We start from the raw sequence: 21,919 nt of genomic DNA, 5'->3' as shown, positions 1-21,919 counted from the left end.
TATGAAGTACAGCTTACTCTGCTGAAGTTACAGTATGCAGCAATGAGTAGGTAGGAAACACATTGAAAGCATGCATGGGCATGGGGTATTATATTTATTAATATACCACCCCACAGTATATTGAAAGGGGAGAGAGGACCCATAGGGTTAATTACATTTTTAAGCGCATAGCATAGGGAATGGGGAGGGGTATTGGTGACCATAATGCCTCAATAGTGGATAGGGCTGAAGGAGCACAGGTGGTACCCCTCCCATGGAAATATTATTAGCCCACAGTAGAATACAGGCAACAATGCAGAAGATCTGCCATGTCAATAAAGAGAGGGTGCTAAAATCTCTATTTATCTTCCTACCTCTCAACAACCTGTCTTAATATGATCACTGATCCTTACGCAGAAGGACTTCCGCCCAAACACTTGTGTCCATCTGGCAGGTCTCTGGTGAGTTATTTATACATATCTAACAGTGATGGTTTCTTTTAGACCATGGCCCTATGATCCTTTGAAGAATACATTCCAAGGTTAAGTAACTCGTAGATCTTTGTTAATCCCGTGTAATCTTCTATTACTAAATGAGTGTACACTGTTCAGGTTTCCCATCTCCAGATTGCATCTCACACGATTTTGACAATGATCTTCACAAAAACTGTTGATGTAGTTCTCATTGTTTAGGAACCATGTGTCTTTTTCTTTCTCTTTATGTTGTAACACTATTTTTTGGTAAACTGGAAGGTTTTTGTCCATCACAATGCACTTGTATATTCCATGGAAGAAGTGATGGAACAGGGGCAAGGTATGTGCATTGTAGCTACACAATCTATCTTTGTATCTAACCTTCATCATGCCTTTAGATACATACACTTACTTCAACAAGGAACCCTATTGCTCCTAATATATTTTACTCCATGGTTAGCTATTAAGTATCTGCCAATAACTGTACCTAAGGAAATGTATATATTGATGTATTTTGCATTGTTTGCTCTCTATGATTATTACACTTTTTGTGTGTAATTCAATAGGTTAACAATTAACACAAGGGTCTTTCTGACCTCAATGTTAACTATATCCTTATGTCATTATACAATTGAAGCATTTCAGAGTCTGACAGAGCATCATACCAGAATCTTAATGCATGCTTTTATACGTAGAAATGTGGATACGATTATTTACATAGCATGTTCTCTTACATTAGGTCTGTTCTCTGTAATGATCCTGACATGTTTGATATTCCTATTAATGTTCCTGTTGACACTGTGAAGCTTCGAGTAGAAAAGACTGTTATTCGTAGAATTCCGACTGAAGCCTTCTACTACCTGGTGGATCTAAAATACCTTTGGGTTACCTATAATAGCATTTCCAGTATTGATTCAAGTAGTTTTTACAATCTGAAGCAACTTCATGAATTACGCTTGGATGGAAATATGATATCCGTTTTCCCATGGGAATCTTTAATGGAGATGCCTCGTCTACGTACATTGGACCTGCATAACAACAAGATAGCAAGTATCCCTGCTGATGCTGCACGCTATTTGAGAAATATCACTTATCTAGATATCTCTAGCAACAAACTCACAACTTTGCCTTCAGATTTGATGGACATCTGGCTTCTATACCCCGATATATCAGCCAAAACGAGAGACTCCATATCGCAGAGAGTTATACTGGGTAAGTTTCTAAAAGCTCTTTGTGAAAATCAAAATATTAATGTGACAAATGTATACCACGAAGAGTGTAAATATTTTTGAATACACAATCATATATTAGAAGTGTAATTATAAAAAGTGTTATATGTTAGTAACAGCCAAATGACATTTTTTACTAGATTCTGTTGCCTAGGAAATGTTTATCATAGTTTTTATATATATATATATATATATATATATATATATATACACAGATACACAGATGCAGTGTGTAAGGGCCAAAAAAAAGAACATTGATTTCAGGTTATCTAAGATATTCTGGTACTGTATTATCCGGGCACCACCAAGGAGTCCACACAATGTCGGCTCCAACTTTCCACTTTTGGCACCTGGATAATACACAAGTACCGATATTCCTAAATGCATTGAGCCAGACAGAACAAAATCCCCCCTAAAAACTACACTTATATTCAGTGAATACACTGGTAATCAATTCTTAACAATAAGCACATTTAGAGGGCTAGAGGTAGGTAAGGTTGCAATATAACTGCCCCTCCGCTGTGCTGCCACTCAATGGGTTGGTTAGAAGAGAGATCTCTGATCTTCTCCACTGACTGGGTTATATTATGGAGGCTATGCTGCGTACCTATAACAGGCCTTAAAGTCGGTGGCTCAGGGTGCTACCCCAGGTTAGGCTTAGGGCAGCGCCCAAGTTAAGTACATAGCTGCAAGCATGTTGTACATTTCTTGCATTCAAGCTTCTTTACTTATATGTAAATACATGTTTTAATCAGTTTCTTTGAAAATAAATACAATTCTTCAACCATGTCTTTATGTTCCTTGCTTTGTGTAGTGGGGCACAGTCATGCTGGATCTTTCCCAAATCGTTCCGTCAAAGTTGGAAGCAAAATGACTTGTGATGTCCCCTTCCGCGTACCAAGACATTTTAGATAATGCTATGCTTCCAGATGAATAGTATAGCATATGAATCCAGCTCTCAAGATGTGTCTTGGCAAATTAACTGAGGCATTAACAGGAAAACAAAATAAAAAGAAAAAGAAGTGGTACAAGCTTTTGCTTCAGCTTTTGTAACAATATTTCACTGTGCAGGAGGGAACTTTCATGCCACTGCAGCTAGAGTGACAGCCACTGCACCACTGTGATGCAATATACTACACATTTCAGTAAGCTGAACATGCTTCATAAAAATTATGAAATGGGTCAGTCACAGCACTTATAGTGATGGGGTAAGGCTTTGTTTGCCAGTAAGCTAACAGGACTACAATTACCATTAAGACCCACCCAAGCATAATAGTAGTTGCAGACCACAGAAGTACAAAGGTCCCAAGTCTCCTGGAAAGGCAATAGATTTGCTTGCTTCTCTGACGCATGCAAGAATATCCTTGACACTAGACTTGTGCATTCGTCTTCGGGCGAACATGAAAACGAGCACGAAGAGGCCGTTTTTTTGTTCGTTCCGAAGGAACGTAGAACAGAATACAGTGCCGGCAAACCGTAGGCGAAGACGAAGACTCACAATCACGAAGATTCGAAGATTCTTCGTGATCGTCTTCGTTTTTGCCGCGCAACCGCCAAAATTTCAAACAGGAGTGAGCTGATCCTCGTCTGTCCAATCAGCTCACTCTTGTGACGTAACGCTAAGGGTCTCGTCCAATGCCTGTGCTGCTGTTTTTTTAATTCTGAAGGCGCCTTTATAAGACCAGAGCTTGCCTGAGAGATCCATTCATTTTTCGCTGTGACTGCTTTGGCAACACTGCTGTGCTGCATCCGAGCGTTACAGAGAGAGATTGTTCTGTTCTGTGTGAGACTGGTAAGCCTTAGCCTGCCATTTCTCACTGTGTACTTCATCCTCACTTCAGTGCTACTTAATTAATATATTTAATAATAATAATTTGATTAATTTAATTTTTTTAAAATTAATTTGTCATCAACTTTAGTGTAAGTGCTGTTGAGTTGACAGTGCACCCAGTGCCTCAGTGGCACTGGGGTGCCCTTGCCCTGGGCTGGCACTAGTGCCTATTGCCTGTCCTGCTTAAATAAATTAAATAGAATTTATAAATTACAATTTAATAGAATCTATAATTTAATAGTTCATTATAATATTATATATATATATATATATTTGTCAGTCATATATATATATATATACTATAGTATACTAGTGTAGAGTGTACTGTAGACATTCATCTACTAGTGTCTAATTTAAAATCAGTAATATTAATTAATATAATTAATAATTGAATTCATTATAAAATTATATATATATTTGTCAGTTATAGTTAGTAATAGTATACTAGTGTAGAGTGTACTGTAGACATTCAGAACATCTACTAGTGTCTAATCTAAAATCAGTAATATCAATAATTCTCTAATTCTTTCTTATCTTAATAGTTAATTAAATTAGCTATAAATAAAAGTAATAATATTAATTAATTACTACTAGCGTATAGTTCAGCTAATCTTATTAGTACTGGTGCTGCAGCTCTATAGTTTGTGCTTTGTTTTAGCAACAGTAAGAGACCAAGTCAATTTTTCTTAATTAATCTTTCATTTTATTTCATTTGTTTTGCTCACCTCAGTCCATCAGTGAAGTGAACTTGTTGGGCTAGTGAGTGCAGCCGCATAAGTGCTGTGTTTTTTTTTGATCAGCAAGCAGTGACGTTAACTGTTTTGCAAAGATTTTCTCATTTATTTTACATTTTATTTCAATTTTATTAAAAGTACCCTTAGTGTTTTGCTCACCTCAGTCCATCAGTGAAGTGAACTTGTTGGGCTAGTGAGTGCAGCAAGCAGTGAAGATAACTGTTTTGCTGTGACATTTTATTTTATTTCTAATTCTTTTCAAGAAAAATTGACTGTGACGAGCTGTACTAAGCAAAGCTTCAAGCTACTAGCTGTAGTACTAAAATAATTCTAATCTTCTTTAATCTTAATCTATAATATATTATAAATAATAATATTCTAATTCATAATCTATAATATAAGTAATTCTAATTCTAAATTCTAATTCATAATCTATATTCTTCTATCTATAATACATAATATATAAGTAAATTAGTTCTAATCTATTAATATTATATAACTTAATATTAATTAATAAATCATATACTGAATCTGATTTAACCTCACTTTAGCTTAGTGGGTTTGAGAGCGTCTGCCTAGAGGTAGACTTATAGTAAGGAAATATAGCTTTAGGCTAGCATAGTGGTAGGCTAAGCTCTTAGGCCCGTGTAAATTCAAATTAAAAATAAAATACTGCTAGTTATTAAATAGTTAATCTTGAGTTAATAATTTCAATAACTTTAGGATTTTGGCAGATTGCACACAGCACAGTGCAGTAGTGCATAGTTTTACTTTTTAAGCAGTAGCACTGAAGAGAACTTCCTCTAATTTTTTTGTCTTTAATTCGTTTTTCCTTTTTTTTATTTTTATTTTTTTATTTTTTTTTTTATAGTTTTTTAAACACTACACTACACTACACTACACTACACACACAACACAAAATTTGAAATGGATCCTCCTTTTGGGACTAAGGAGGGACAAGCTCCATCTACCACCACCACCACCACCACCAGCACCACCACCAGCACCACCACCAGCTCTAAGATGCAGCCTTTGCGTCAGTCTAGTCGGCCAAGTAGGCCAAGCTCTCGCTTATCATTTGGGGAAGCATTGCTTGAAGGATCATCAAGTAAAGGAAAGGCACCAAAAGCAGGCAGTAGTAGTGCGGCTAGGCCCACAAGCTCTATGGTTTTTTACGGAAAGCCTAAAGCACCAGAAGCACGTTCAAAGTTAAAGGGTAGCACAAGTAGTACCAGCCCAGTGACTAAAAAGAAGTGCCTTTTGCCCCAAGCAGCATCTTCCCCATCCACCAGCAGCATGCAAGGTACCAAGCAGAGCCAAATTAGCAGCAAGACTCAGAGGGGTCCCAAACCAAAGCGATCTCATTCCTTTGTAGGGAAAACCACCACCACCACCACCCCCGCCTCTACCACCACTAGTGCTGCGCCTACTGTTCCCACTGGTACCACCACGCCATGTCCTCCTAGTACCTCTAGCAAGCCACCAAGTCCTTACAAAATTTTTGTAAAGACAGTTAGAGAGAGGGCTACACATAGTGGAACTCCACCTAGCGAGGTAGCAGAGGAGCCTGAGACTGAGAGGCCAAGTGCAGAGTCTATTCTTCCTGCTCGCACTACTACTAGTCACGAGTCTCACGACGATATCAGTCTTAGCTCCAGCCTAGCAGGAATTCCATTCGATCTGGCTAATGAAGAGCTAGACTATGAGCCAGAGGAAGTAGAGGAGATGAGTGGTCAGGAATCAGATTCCTCAGGGAGCAGTGTCCAAATGACTAGTGCACAATTTCCCCCTGAGCCTCCACCTTCTCCGCTACGATCATCACCATCACCACCACCAGCAGCAGCAGCAAAACCTAGCAAATCTAAAGCAATTAGCAGTCCCACTATGGCCAGTACTGTTACCACCAGTCCCACCACCACTAGTTCTGCCTCTGTTCATCCACCCCGAGCAGTAAGAGCAGCACCCAAGGCACACTCCAAGGCTATGCGCGCCCCAATTTGGGAGCACTTTGAAAATGTTGAAGAAGGGCGCTATGGAAAGTGCAAACATTGTGGGAAGCTAATAAGCAGAGGGAAAGTGTCTGGCCATTTTACCAGTGCTAGCATGAAGCATCACCTCAGCACTCAACACAACGCTGTGCTATTGGGGAAAGATGCAGAGGTAAAACTTAGTGCAGGCAGCATAGCTGGTGGCCGTGGAAAAACCCCAACAGCTTCTTCTTCTGAGCCAATAGCAGCAGCAGCAGCAGCAGCAACTAGTGCTGGCAGCCAGAGACCAAGGCAGGTTGGAGCACTGCATGCCCAGCCCACCCTGGAAGAATTTGGGGCATTCCACTCCAAGAGAACGATGCCCAAACAGCAGGCCAATAAAGTAACGCGACTTATTGGTCAGTTCATTGCTGTTGGAGGGGCATCCTTCTCCATGATTGAAGGGGAGCCTTTCAAACAATTGATGGCGGCTGTGGCTCCACAATACACAGTATCGTCACGTTCCACTTTCAGCAGGAACATTGTCCCCTCGCTGTATCGGTCCTGTGTTGCAGCAGTGAAAGAGGAGCTTTCCAAGGCTGCTGGTCAGTGTGTTCATTTCACTACAGATTTGTGGAGTGCACCTAGCGCCCAGCATGCCTTTCTTTCTTTGACAGCACACTGGTGGCAGCCCGGTGTGTCTAAGGAAGTTGCTGCAGCAGGCTACCGATCATTCCTTCTCCATGCAGAAGTGATGGATGAAAAGCACACTTCCCAAAATATTCTGCATGCGATTAGGAAAATGTTTAGCCTTTGGGTGGGAGCAGAGGCGGGCACCAATGTTGAAGTTGGTTTTGTGGTAACTGACGGAGGTGCCAATATGGTGAAAGCGCTGCGAGATGGTCATATTGTTGGTGTGCGCTGTGCAGCCCACATCATCCATCTTGTAGTGAAGGCAGCAATGTCAGAAGGAACTAATGTGGCAGCAGTAGTTCTGTCCCGCTGCAGAAAGATCGCTGGGCACTTTCACCATAGTGTTAAGGCTAGCCAACTTTTGAGGGAAGAGCAAGAGAGGTCAGGTCTTCCCGTACACTGCCTACGTCAGGATGTCAGTACACGGTGGAACTCCACGTTAGACATGCTAGAGAGGATTTTGGAGCAGCAGAGGGCAATCCATAATCTTGCCTCAGAGCACAATATTGGGATTACCTCTCCATTGAATAGGGAGGATTGGACAGTGATCGCCCAGCTAGTGGCAGTCCTTAAACCATTCAGGGATGCCACAGAAAATTTAAGCTCAAACACTGCCAGTCTGGCCCAGGTAATCCCAGTGTTCTCCCATCTAGGCAGCAAGATGGATGTGTTCCTTGGAAACCGTGAGGCTGTTCAAGGTGGCACTCTACATCCTGACGTAGCAGCCATAGTCAGGAAGCTGAAGGATCTGCTAAAAGTACACCTTCGCAAGCGAATGGAAGAGAGTCCCGAAATGATGCTAGCGTGCCTTTGTGATCCAAGAATTAAGGGAAAGCTAGCTTTGAAATTCAATGTTCTCAGTAGCTACCGGGAGCAATTGGTCAACAAGGTGCGTGACTGGCAGCGTAAAATGGGAATGCTGTCCGAGGAGGGTGAGGTGCAGGAGGAGGAAGAGATGATGTGGTCTGCTACCCCTAGCAGCAGCATCAGCAGCAGTGCCACAAGCAGCACAACACAGCTGAGTGGAGCAGCTGCGTTTTGGGAAGAGGCACTTGGCAGTATAGTTGGACCATCTGACAGAGCTAGCAGCAGAAAGGAGAGTAGTGCTGCTGAAATGGTCAAACTTTACCTCTGTGAAGTTCCTTCTGCTCCTAATGTTGATCCTCTTAGCTACTGGGATGAAAAGAAGAGTGTGTGGCCTGCACTCTCATGGGTTGCGCAGCAGCTTCTATCATGTCCGCCAACCACTGTTCAAAGTGAGCGCGTGTTTTCTATGACTGGAAACATACTGAGTCCACAGCGCTCACGCATGGCACCTCATCTGATGGAGCAGATTGCCTTTCTTAAATTCAATCTGCCCAAATTGGGTTACCCAGCTCTTAGCTTGGAAAGTTAAATTTTTTCTCTCTAATGTTTAAGGTAGTTTCTCCCCCTGGTTGCACTTGCTGCGGTGTGGCAATGCCTGCTACCTCCGCTGGTGTAGCCAATTTACGCTAGGGCCTAGTGTCTGAGCTCTGTAAGTCCGCTCCCAAACGCCTAGGACTGACAGTCTTTGGATGCTTTGCCCTGGGGTGAAACAGGTGAGTGGGTCGTCAATTGCCCACTCATTCACCTTTTTCCGTTTCCAACGCTGCTGCTGGTGGTGGTGCCAGTATCTTTTGCCAGTTCGCTTCCTGGCTGAAATCATGCCTCAGATGTCCCTAATGGAAAGGGTAGTTTCTCCCCCCTGGTTGCACTTGCTGCGGTGTGGCAACGCCTGCTACCTCCGCCGGTGTAGCTAGCTTATGCTAGGGCCTTGTGTCTGAGTTCTGTAGGTCTGCTCCCAAACGCCAAGGACTGACAGTGCTTGGATGCTTTGCCCTGGGGTGAAACAGGTGAGCGGGTCGTCAATTGCCCACTCATTCGCCTTTCCCAATTCTGCTGCTGCTGGTGGTGGTGCCAGTGTCTCTCTTCAATGCCAGTTCGCTTCCTGGCTAGTGTCATGCCTCAAATGTCCCTGATGGTAAGGGCAGTTTCTCCCCCCTGGTTGCACTTGCTGCGGTGTGGCAACGCCTGCTACCTCCGCCAATGTAGCCAGCTTACGCTAGGGCCTTGTGTCTGAGCTCTGGAAGTCCGCTCCCAAACGCCAAGGACTGACAGTGTTTGGATGCTTTGCTCTGGGGTGAAACAGGTGAGTGGGTCGCCAATTGCCCACTCATTCGCCTTTCCCAATTCTGCTGCTGCTGCTGCTGGTGGTGGTGCCAGTGTCTCTTCGATGCCAGTTCGCTTCCTGGCTAGTGTCATGAATCAAATGTCCCTAATGGTAAGGGCAGTTTCTCCCCCCTGGCTGCCTCTGTCTGCGGTGTGGCAACGCCTGCTACCTCCGCCGGAGTGGCCAGCTTACGCTAGGGCCTTGTGTCTGAGCTCTGGAAGTCTGCTGCCAAACGTTTAAGACTGACAGTGTTTGGGTGCTTTGCCCTGGGGTGAAACAGGTGAGTGGGTCGCCAATTGCCCACTCATTCGCCTTTCCCATTTTTCAATGCTGCTGCTGGTGGTGGTGGTGGTGCCAGCATCTCTTCTCTGCCAGTTCGCTTCCTGGCTAGAGTCATGCCCAAAATGTCCCTAGTGGTAAGGGCAGTTTCTCCCCTCTGGCTGCGTCTGTTTGCGGTGTGGCAACGCCTGCTACCTCCGCCGGAGTGGCCAGCTTACGCTAGGGCCTTGTGTCTGAGCTCTGGAAGTCTGCTGCCAAACGTCTAAGACTGACAGTGTTTGGGTGCTTTGCCCTGGGGTGAAACAGGTGAGCGGGTCGCCAATTGCCCTCTCATTCGCCTTTCCAATTTTTCAATGCTGCTGGTGGTGGTGGTGGTGGTGGTGGTGGTGGTGCCAGCATCTCTTCTCTGCCAGTTCGCTTCCTGGCTAGAGTCATGCCCAAAATGTCCCTAATTGTAAGGGCAGTTTCTCCTCCCTGGCTGCCTCTGTCTGCGGTGTGGCAACGCCTGCTACCTCCGCCGGAGTGGCCAGCTTACGCTAGGGCCTTGTGTCTGAGCTCTGGAAGTCTGCTGCCAAACGTCTAAGACTGACAGTGTTTGGGTGCTTTGCCCTGGGGTGAAACAGGTGAGCGGGTCGCCAATTGCCCTCTCATTCGCCTTTCCAATTTTTCAATGCTGCTGGTGGTGGTGGTGGTGGTGGTGGTGGTGCCAGCATCTCTTCTCTGCCAGTTCGCTTCCTGGCTAGAGTCATGCCCAAAATGTCCCTAATTGTAAGGGCAGTTTCTCCCCCCTGGCTGCCTCTGTCTGCGGTGTGGCAACGCCTGCTACCTCCGCCGGAGTGGCCAGCTTACGCTAGGGCCTTGTGTCTGAGCTCTGGAAGTCTGCTGCCAAACGTCTAAGACTGACAGTGTTTGGGTGCTTTGCCCTGGGGTGAAACAGGTGAGTGGGTCGCCAATTGCCCACTCATTCGCCTTTTCAATGCTGCTGCTGGTGGTGGTGCCAGCATCTCTTCTCTGCCAGTTCGCTTCCTGGCTAGAGTCATGCCCAAAATGTCCCTAATGGTAAGGGCAGTTTCTCCCCCCTGGCTGCCTCTGTTTGCGGTGTGGCAACGCCTGCTACCTCCGCCGGAGTGGCCAGCTTACGCTAGGGCCTTGTGTCTGAGCTCTGGAAGTCTGCTGCCAAACGTCTAAGACTGACAGTGTTTGGGTGCTTTGCCCTGGGGTGAAACAGGTGAGTGGGTCGCCAATTGCCCACTCATTCGCCTTTTCAATGCTGCTGCTGGTGGTGGTGCCAGCATCTCTTCTCTGCCAGTTCGCTTCCTGGCTAGTGTCATGCCTCAAATGTCCCTAATTGTAAGGGCAGTTTCTCCCCCCTGGCTGCCTCTGTCTGCGGTGTGGCAACGCCTGCTACCTCCGCCGGAGTGGCCAGCTTACGCTAGGGCCTTGTGTCTGAGCTCTGGAAGTCTGCTGCCAAACGTCTAAGACTGACAGTGTTTGGGTGCTTTGCCCTGGGGTGAAACAGGTGAGCGGGTCGCCAATTGCCCTCTCATTCGCCTTTCCAATTTTTCAATGCTGCTGGTGGTGGTGGTGGTGGTGGTGGTGCCAGCATCTCTTCTCTGCCAGTTCGCTTCCTGGCTAGAGTCATGCCCAAAATGTCCCTAATTGTAAGGGCAGTTTCTCCCCCCTGGCTGCCTCTGTCTGCGGTGTGGCAACGCCTGCTACCTCCGCCGGAGTGGCCAGCTTACGCTAGGGCCTTGTGTCTGAGCTCTGGAAGTCTGCTGCCAAACGTCTAAGACTGACAGTGTTTGGGTGCTTTGCCCTGGGGTGAAACAGGTGAGTGGGTCGCCAATGGCCCACTCATTCGCCTTTTCAATGCTGCTGCTGGTGGTGGTGCCAGCATCTCTTCTCTGCCAGTTCGCTTCCTGGCTAGAGTCATGCCCAAAATGTCCCTAATGGTAAGGGCAGTTTCTCCCCCCTGGCTGCCTCTGTTTGCGGTGTGGCAACGCCTGCTACCTCCGCCGGAGTGGCCAGCTTACGCTAGGGCCTTGTGTCTGAGCTCTGGAAGTCTGCTGCCAAACGTCTAAGACTGACAGTGTTTGGGTGCTTTGCCCTGGGGTGAAACAGGTGAGTGGGTCGCCAATTGCCCACTCATTCGCCTTTTCAATGCTGCTGCTGGTGGTGGTGCCAGCATCTCTTCTCTGCCAGTTCGCTTCCTGGCTAGTGTCATGCCTCAAATGTCCCTAATTGTAAGGGCAGTTTCTCCCCCCTGGCTGCCTCTGTCTGCGGTGTGGCAACGCCTGCTACCTCCGCCGGAGTGGCCAGCTTACGCTAGGGCCTTGTGTCTGAGCTCTGGAAGTCTGCTGCCAAACGTCTAAGACTGACAGTGTTTGGGTGCTTTGCCCTGGGGTGAAACAGGTGAGCGGGTCGCCAATTGCCCTCTCATTCGCCTTTCCAATTTTTCAATGCTGCTGGTGGTGGTGGTGGTGGTGGTGGTGCCAGCATCTCTTCTCTGCCAGTTCGCTTCCTGGCTAGAGTCATGCCCAAAATGTCCCTAATTGTAAGGGCAGTTTCTCCCCCCTGGCTGCCTCTGTCTGCGGTGTGGCAACGCCTGCTACCTCCGCCGGAGTGGCCAGCTTACGCTAGGGCCTTGTGTCTGAGCTCTGGAAGTCTGCTGCCAAACGTCTAAGACTGACAGTGTTTGGGTGCTTTGCCCTGGGGTGAAACAGGTGAGTGGGTCGCCAATTGCCCACTCATTCGCCTTTTCAATGCTGCTGCTGGTGGTGGTGCCAGCATCTCTTCTCTGCCAGTTCGCTTCCTGGCTAGAGTCATGCCCAAAATGTCCCTAATGGTAAGGGCAGTTTCTCCCCCCTGGCTGCCTCTGTTTGCGGTGTGGCAACGCCTGCTACCTCCGCCGGAGTGGCCAGCTTACGCTAGGGCCTTGTGTCTGAGCTCTGGAAGTCTGCTGCCAAACGTCTAAGACTGACAGTGTTTGGGTGCTTTGCCCTGGGGTGAAACAGGTGAGCGGGTCGCCAATTGCCCACTCATTTGCCTTTCCCATTTCCTTTTCCATTTCATTATTTTCCTTCTGATACACAACCAACCAAACATAACACACACAATAACACATATAACACATATAACACACAGTGACATCACACATAACACACATACACACACACTTACAATGCACAAAACACAAGGACCTTTTCCTTGTTATTTGCCCTGGCCTTCACTCACTAATAGCATTACATTAACACTATAACTCACACTTCACCCTATAACATTTTTCCATCCACATACCTGCCAACAGACCCAACTTTTTCAGGGACAGTCCTGCTTTTTTCCAGTCCTGTCCCATCTAATTTAGCTAAACTAGGTATGCAAAATGCAAATACACATAGGTAGTTATAGCTCGGTAGGTAACGCTACTATAAACATTTAATAAATATAATCAAGTACTAAATAATAAATCTAACTTTAAAATACATTTAAATAAACCCCTATTTTTTTTTTAAAAAAAACATTAAAATTAAATTATTATTATTTAGACATAATCCATCTTTAACCAAACCAGTGCACTGCTACTAATCTTAAACATAACCGTACATTAACCCTAAGCTATTTTTTAGTTCTTGTCCAACATTTTTCCATCAGCATACCTGCCAACACACCCAAGATTTTGGTGGACAGTCCTGCTATTTTCCAGTCCTGTCCAATAAGTAAGTTGGGTTGTTGCAAAGTATGCCATTGTAAATAGGTAGCAAATGTTAGGCATGTAAAGTGGTCCAAAATCAATTTAAAAATGTAAAATATTCCCTATTCTTTTATTAAACATCTATGGACAGTACACCTCGGTATGTGTGTGCAACTCTATTGGTCGTTTCGGCAGGGGGCTCGCCTGCCATCAACGAATGAAGTGCATTCTGCAGTTCTGCAATTCACTCGTTGATGCCAGACCAGCCCCCTGCCGAAACGACCAATAGAGCTGCACACACGTACCTTCACGGCAGCTGCTGCTGCTGTGATGTGTTATTAACCCCGTATTAACCCCTGCTAGGCAACCAGGAGGAAAACGAAGATTAAACGAGCACGAAGAATGTCCGCGAATATTCGCCCGAAGAGAAGACAGGAACGGGCGAATATTCGCGGAATACGAAGATTTTTTTTTCCCCGAAGACGAGCACGAAGACGAACACGAAGAGCCCCCTGGTGCCCAAGTCTACTTGACACATGCTGTCTCTCCCTACCTTCTCCACTGACCACTTCTGTGTCACCTTCGGCTTTTCTGCAGCTCCGCTTCTTCTCTTGCGTCTTGTTCTTCCTTCATTATCCGCTCCTCACTGGTATTAGCTTTGTTAACCAGGCCTCCTAGAGCCCTTCCTCAAAAATGACAGAGCCTCTGCACACACCCCCTCCCCAGCCATGACTCTGCTTTTTTGCTCCAAAAAGCCAGAATAATACAGATAGATTCTTGGAGAAAGAGATGTACAGAAGCATGTCTTTCACCACAAATCCATCTGTAATATTCTGGGCCCCTTGGAGTACTTCCTCAAAAGGGTGGGCAGCCTCTCCACGCTACTTCAATGATGGAAGAGGGTGTGCACGGAGGTTACCCCCTTTCGAGTAAGCATTCCAAGAGGTCTGGTTCAAAAGAGCTGATATTGGGGAGAAAGGCACGAAGAAATAAGACAGAAGAACAAGAAGAGGCAAGAGAAGAACTGGAATTGTGGAAGAGGGACACAGAAGCAGTCAGCGGATAAGAGAGCGAGCAATAAAAAAGCGAGTAATAGTGAAAAAGCAATGAAATGCAAACGGAAATTCAGAACTTTCAGCTTTGTTTGTTTTGTTGGGCTTACTCCTCGTTCTGAGACATTCGTACAAATTCACGAAATTTGCCAAAATGAAAATTTGTACGAATCCAAATTCAAAAGTCTAATTTTGATTCTGTTACACTCAAAAACTTCTCCAATGTGCTGAGCAAACAGCAAACAGCTAAACAATCCCTGATTGTCTTTATGTAGGAAGGGAGGTCTAAGCTATTCCTTTGTCTGTCCAGACGTTCATATCACAACTCTCATGGGCTGGTTGAAGGAAGACCTCTGTCTTCCCAACCTTCTCTGCTCTGCCCCGGCCTGCTAGTTTCACCCAGGTGCGTTGCACCCCAGTACTATGTTTGCAGCCAACTTTGTAATACTTGCTGATGGCCCTTTTAAGAATACATATGTCTCAAGCTCCAGCTCAAATGGACCCTGTGTTAATCTGTCCATAAAGTAACATAGTAACATAGTAACATAGTTCATAAGGTTGAAAAAAGACCAAAGTCCATCAAGTTCAACCTATATACATATTGTGTCCCTACTGTGTTGATCCAGAGGAAGGCAAAAAACCCTTATGAAGCAGATGCCAATTGCCCCATACCAGGGGGAAAATTCCTTCCCGACTCCAAATATGGCAATCAGAATAAATCCCTGGATCAACGTTCTGTCCCTATTAATCTAATATCCATAACTTGTAATATTATTGCTTTCAAGAAACACGTCCAGGCTCCTTTTGAACTCTTTTATTGAGTTTACCATAACCACTTCCTCTGGCAGAGAGTTCCATAATCTCACCGCTCTTACTGTAAAGAACCCCCGTCTGTGCTGGTGTAGAAAACTTCTTTCCTCCAGCCGTAGAGGATGTCCCCTTGTTATAGATACAGTCCTGGGTATAAATAGGTCCTGGGAGTGATCTCTGTACTGCCCCCTTATATACTTATACATAGTTATTAAGTCCCCCTAAACCGTCTTTTTTCCAAACTAAATAACCCTAATTCTGATAATCTCTGGTACTGTAGTCCTCCCATTCCCCTTATTACTCTGGTTGCCCGTCTTTGAACCCTCTCCAGCTCCATATATCTTTCTTGTACACTGGTGCCCAGTACTGTACACAGTATTCCATGTGTGGTCTGACTAGTGACTTGTACAGTGGTAGAATTATTTCCTTGTCGTGGGCATCTATGCCCCTTTTGATGCACCCCATGATTTTATTTGCCTTAGCAGCAGCTGCCTGACACTGGTCGCTACAGGTAAATTTACTGTTAACTAAAACTCCTAAGTCCTTTTCCATGTCAGTCGTCCCCAGTGTTTTCCCATTTAATACATATTCCCAGCCTGGATTTTTCTTCCCCATGTGCATAACCTTACATTTATCTGTGTTGAACCTCATCTGCCACATCCCAGCCCAAGCCTCCAACCTATGCAGATCCATTTGTAATCGTGCACTGTACTCTATTGTGTTAACCACATTACAGAGTTTAGTATCGTCTGCAAAGATTGATACTTTACTATACAATCCCTCTACAAGGTCATTAATAAATATATTAAAAAGAATAGGACCCAAAACTGACCCCACTAGCAACAGTCACCCACTCAGAGTATGTACCATTAATAACCACCCTCTGTTTCCTATCACTGAGCCAGTTACTTACCCACATACACACATTCTCCCCCAGCCCAAGCATTCTCATTTTACGTACCAGCCTTTTATGTGGCACCGTATCAAATGCTTTGGAAAAATCAAGATATACGACATCCAGCGATTCACCCCGATCCAGTCTTGAGCTCACCTCCTCATAAAATTAGGTTAGTTTGACAGGACCGATCCCTTGTAAACCCATGCTGATAGGGAGTCATACACTTATTTTCATTGAGATACTCCAAAATAGCATAATTCCCCGGGTCACTTTTTGAATATTGGCACAACATTTGCTATGCGCCAGTCCTGGGGAACAGACCCTGTCACTATAGAGTCCTTGAATATTAGAAATAGGGGTCTGTCTATTACATTACTTAACTCCCTTAGAACGCGGGGGTGAATGCCATCTGGACCTGGTGATTTGTCTGTTTTGATTTTTTTTAGGCGGCACTGCACTTCTTCCTGGGTTAGACAGGCGACATGTACTGGGGCAGTTATCTCATCCTGCTGTATATTGCCTGGCATTTCATTTTCCTCTGAATGAACAATGATTTCTTTAAAATACACATTCACACAAGCAGTACATAAGAATGACAAATGGGGTTAAACAATGGAGATGAATAAACATTCACTTTCTGCAAGATTAACATAGGTGAAACAATGTCTGAATTTTAAGGATTTAAAAAAAAATAGAAAATAATCTAAAATTATAATATAATACTGGTAATTGTAATAAAACTGTTCTGATTCTTATTGTTTTGTTATTGATTTGTTTGATGTTTTGGGGGGGTGGTATTTCATAAACGTTAATGCATAAGAAAACTATAATCAAGAAAATTATTTTTTTTTACCAAAAGTAAACTGAGAAGCCATTGCTAAATTGATAAAATCCATTTTTTCTTATATAATGGATAATAATACATAATAATAGTATGGTATAGCTTGTTTACAGATCCCTGCCTCAAACAGAGACGCATTGTTTTCAAGGTAGGGACTTGTAACATGGAAACAAAAGGGGAACTGTATTTCTTTAACAGAGGGCCCTAGAAGAATGAACATTATAGAAAGCATCAAAGTGCTATTATAGAAAGCATCAAGACTCTTATTAAAAAAATTCATGCCACACATATGTTTTTTCAGAATCTGAAATATATGGATGACTACCACCTTCTTGTAAACATTTACCATAAATAACCTTTTGCCCTTTTCTCCTATTTCCTTGTTTACTGCCATGACTGATAATGTTGCTTAATGTGAATATTGCACAATACTTTAGTTCATCGATCCAAGCAAAATAACGTTCCTCTTAATATTTGCAAAATATTCTTAGTGCCACTCTTAAATTGAATTAAATTTATGCTAACTTTGTCCATCAAAGCAAGTATGGAGTCATGGGAAAAAACAGAGAAGCCTACAATGGTTTTCTCAAAAAAATCTTGATCCACAAATTATTTGACCACAGATTATTGGTACTGTAGAGGAGGTAGCACCTTTTAATCTGTTCCTCTAATATACACAACAACTGTATTCCCCCAAATTGCATAGCATTGTGTACATACTGACACTATGTGGCAGTAAATCCATAGTTACTGAAAAAAATCAAAGCTTCTTAAAAATATAATAAAATTAAGTGCATTTATACAATCTGTCACAATTAAATGCAAAATGAATGTAACCATGACAAAGCACACCTGCTTACATGCCACATAAAGTCACTTTATGGTAGGTAAGAAAAATATGGTGAGCTAACGTAAAAAGGCTGGTCTTCCAGACTGAATGATTATCTGTAATAAGAAATAACCCGAAATATGGTGCTCAAAAAAAGAACCATTATCATAGCTAGGCCCACTGTCAGACACTGAATGTATCGCTGTCAGTGGATCTGATCAGAGGGTCTCTGCCAAGGCCCACCTGTGTCTTTGAGTGACCGTAAATATATACTATTATTTAACACGTGTATTATTCCAATTTAAACATAAATCCAGAACACACATATTGTTTATGTTATAGACCTGTGTTTATCGTGGAACAAATAAAACTCATACAACTTGATGGATTAGCCCTGTAGAGAATCCACCACCACTCTCTCCATAATGTCCATTCCTAAGAGTTGCTTAAATTTGAGAGTGTCATTTTCCTGATATCCAACAAGAAGCCACCTAAAACACTTCTGTGGCCTCTGGATATGTAGTATTCTCTGATGCCTATACACAGTTAATACAGTGTTACGAAAGGCAGGATTATCAGGGATTTCCCAATTAGTAGCCTTGTACTTCACAAATCATTTAATCCCAGCCATGTGCTCAAAGCAGGCAGCCAATACAGAGAGCAATTTGGTTATTAATACCCAAACCTTAATTCCCCTTTCTTTTAAAGCTTTGTAATTTTAGAATGATTTTAGTCAGGCAATGTGGTAAAAGCTTGTGATACAAAATCTTTTAAATACCGGTAATAAAAACCTGATGATTTCAGTATGCGATGGCAAAGCAGTTACTCATTTTCTTATACATTTAGTTATAAAGAGTTGGCATGTGTTTTAGGTACTGGAACTGGACAGGAGGACATGGGGCTAATTGCCCCTAATCTGCTCTGATTCTAAGATTTTGGGCCAGTACCTGAATATTTTTTATTTATTACTTGAAATGAATGTATGGAGTTTTTAAAACATGATTGGATCCTTTAATACATTCCCTGTGCATCCCTTTCTGTATTGTCAACTTCAACAATAAAACATACATGCACAGTATGTGTATAAAGACAAATAACACAAAGAAGTCCTTCATTTCGGACCCCAGCAGTTTCTATTCAGCAACCCGGGTCACAAACTAGTCCCTGAAACAAATGTGTATTATTAACTGTAACTTAGTAGACGAGTGAACCCCAGTGGTGAAGATGTATACAACAGCTTGTTATTTGCAAGCTTCCTTTTTTCCCATTTAATAAGTTAGGTTATGACAGGGTTTAAATTGAACACTACATTTTATAGTTTATAGACATTATGTCAGGAAAAAAGGCAAAGTAGATGTGCCGAATGGTTCTTATCTGATATAAAATGTTATGTGGTCAGGTTCTTGGTTCAAATCAATATATTCAACAATTTTTAGTTTTCACATTTTCCTGTATTTGACTCCCATATTTAATAGTTCCAAAAATATCTATGTATTAACTGTGATTGTGTATACTACCATAAATAGAGGTATTCTCTGTCTGCTACAGTATAGTCTTCATGTTAAGCGCTTAACTTAAATGACAGCTCATGCAAATAGCCCGTGTGCTTTTCTTTTTTAGGACTGCAAGACAATCCTTGGTTCTGTGACTGTCGCATTTCAAGACTGATTGAGCTTTCAAAACTTGTAGATCCCCATGTGGTATTTCTGGACCCTCTTTTGGTCTGTAATGGACCCGAGTCTCTAGCAGGCATTCTATTCCAAAGAGCAGAGCTAGAGCAGTGTCTGAAACCATCAGTGATGACATCAGCTACCAAAATTACATCACCACTGGGTAGTAATGTGTTGTTAAGATGCGATGCTACAGGCTCTCCAACCCCACAATTACTGTGGAGCAGGACCAACAATACTGCCTCAAATTACACAGGTATATATATTCTTTATACAAGCGTGCAGTATTTTCTATTATGTGTTTCCACAATATATGCTGCAAAACAGGAAAACAATGATCTGGTATTTTTATGTTTAAGAAATAGTAATAAAATTGAGATTAAATACCTTTTATAGTCAAATAAACAAGCATATTTATTATAAATGCACATGAGCATCAAAGCTGTCAGGGCCATACAAGGTATGAAAAGCGACCCTGGTGCTATGCCCTAACACCCTCACAAAGTGGCTTGACAGATCACCAAGTCTGGTGATCCTGTCTGCTGCTGAGCCATCGTCTGTTTATTTGTCATGAAGGGTCCTGGTGGAGCCCATCTTGTGCACCTATTGATTTTTTGGTGCTGGTGACCACCTCTACTATTGAGATCACCAGTCTGGACCTGAATGTTCTTTAGAGGTACACTCCAGCACTTTAATGCATGTGATATTCTAGCCTGAGTACTGTGGGGCAAAATCTGGGATTTTTGTTGGCATGACTGTATTTTACAATTGTCTAGATCTGCCTAGTGTACCATATTTACATGGGGTGGAAGTGCTGGCAACTGCCACCTATATCCAGTTTGGTCGTGCTCTCCCACCTTTACTCATACTCATACTTTTTGAGAGATATAAGTACTGGTATATACTCTAAAAATTTAAAAGTTGTAAACATGGATATAAACCTAGTTTCAATAACAACTGCAATGACTTGGCTAGACTACCAATAAGGTTTGTTGAAATAGTTTTCTATATGAAAACTGCAGAAGTTATGTTTGTTTCATTTGTACAGTATGTATTTTCTTTCTTGCTTATACTGGACAGGTCTAACCCTTACAAAAAAATTACTGCGGTTTCTCTGAAGTAATACTAAATTTTTTGGACATGAAAAAACTGCAATACTGCACTTTTACTGCATTTGTACTTCACTGTACTGCAGTTTTACTGCACATTTACTTCACTTTTTTTTTATATTGCAAACCTACAGTTGTACTTCAATGTACTGCAGCTTTATTGCATTTGTACTGCCGTACAAAAATAACTGCAGTAAAACTGCAGTACAGTGAAGTACAAATGCAGTAAATGTGCAGTAATACTGCAGTAAAAGTGCAGCATTGCAGTTTTTTCATGTCCAAAAAACTGCAGTATTACTTCAGAAAAACTGCAGTAATTTTTTTGTAAGAGAATAGAAAGCAAAATAACTGGACATATTTTGGTCCACAAAAAAATCAGCTACATTTCAATTTCGATGGTTAGATTTGACTTTATTGTGTATTAAAGTGGATTTGTTTTTATACAGCCAGACTATAAAGCAAATTGTATATGTATATACTATAATATATATATATATATATAATGTATAATGTATAATATAGCTGTTACGTTTCTTGTTTTTCTTTCTGTCGCAGTTATCCAGGAATCCCCATCGGATGGCGTCAGATGGTCAATTCTAAGTATGAATGGCATTTCTTACAGAGATGCTGGAGAATACCGATGCAAGGCCAAAAATCTGGCAGGTATGGCGGAAGCATCAATAACTGTCATAGTACTCGGTGTGGTCACCACAACAGTATTTCCACAACGCGAATTGCGCAGATTAGAATCAGAACAGCTCAATACTGTTCGAACTGAAGGGAAAGATGAATCAAATAAACCAACAATCACTCCTTGGCTTTCATTTTGGTCAGTAACATCAGTATCCATAAGAACATCAACAGCACCACCCACATTAGTGCCAACAACTGTTGTATCTACCACATTAAAAAGTCCAGAGAGGAAACAGCAAAAACTATACCCAGAGATGAAGAAGAACCGTGAGGGGAATACACAAGGAAACAAGAAAAAGTTTGATTTGGTCAGAGAGCAAAATGGAATAATAGCAACACAACAGAACTCTGTGGTATGTAACCTGAAAGTAAGCATAGAGTCGGAAGATCGGGTCACCTTAACCTGGAAGACTCTCAACACCACAAACACCTCTACTTTGACTGTCCTGTACTCAAAATATGGTGATGAAGAGATGCTGAAGCTGAGCACGGATCTCAGCAAAAACAGAGTAACCATCGATGGTTTACAGCCCAGCACAAAATACATGGCATGTGTTTGTCCCAAATCAACTCCACCCAAGAAAGACCAATGTATTGTATTCTCTACAGATTCTCTACTGACTACTGAAAGTGGCTCGCAGGTGTCTATTCTAGTTGTGGCCAGCAGTGTGGCCTGTGTTGTTATTTTACCAGTCATTTTCATTTTACTTTACAAAGTTGTGAAACTGCAATGCAAGCCACAGAGTCCTGGGGAAGAGGATCTCTTAAAAGAGACTTACGTAAAATTTGAAACTTTGTCCTTGAGGCCACGTTCCATAAATACTGGAACAGAATTATGGACAAGAAGAGATACAACAGAATCAGAAAGGCTTCTTCTGTGCTCTAGGTCAAGTATGGAGTCCCAGGTGACTTCTAAGAGTGAAGGATCCAGGCCTGAGTATTACTGTTGA

General features: G+C 42.9%; 1 protein-coding gene across 1 annotated transcript; it reads left to right on the top strand.

Annotated features, from left to right (window-relative positions):
* Nucleotides 1-676: 676 nt before the first annotated feature.
* Nucleotides 677-21,919, top strand: LOC149289336 (leucine-rich repeat, immunoglobulin-like domain and transmembrane domain-containing protein 3). The gene is made up of 4 exons (XM_089490799.1): nt 677-792; nt 1,192-1,664; nt 19,118-19,423; nt 20,832-21,919. The coding sequence occupies exons 1-4, from the start codon at nt 677-679 to the stop codon at nt 21,917-21,919; spliced, it is 1,983 nt and encodes a 660-aa protein (XP_089346925.1).

This window comes from Sceloporus occidentalis, unplaced genomic scaffold (genome assembly GCF_023333645.1).
Source record: "Sceloporus occidentalis isolate IW3139 unplaced genomic scaffold, rSceOcc1.0.p SCAF_46, whole genome shotgun sequence".
Lineage (NCBI taxonomy): Eukaryota > Metazoa > Chordata > Lepidosauria > Squamata > Phrynosomatidae > Sceloporus > Sceloporus occidentalis.
The sequence above is the reverse complement of the archived record's forward strand: the minus strand, read 5'-3'. Positions and strand labels throughout refer to the sequence as shown.

Excerpts from the sequence above, each read along its gene's own strand:
- LOC149289336 (XM_089490799.1), top strand. The coding sequence starts at position 677 with ATGTGTCTTTTTCTTTCTCTTTATGTTGTAACACTATTTTTTGGTAAA. Across the intron at positions 793-1,191 it reads AGTGATGGAACAGGGGCAAG|GTCTGTTCTCTGTAATGATC; the intron begins GTATGTGCATTG and ends CTCTTACATTAG. Across the intron at positions 19,424-20,831 it reads TACTGCCTCAAATTACACAG|TTATCCAGGAATCCCCATCG; the intron begins GTATATATATTC and ends TTTCTGTCGCAG.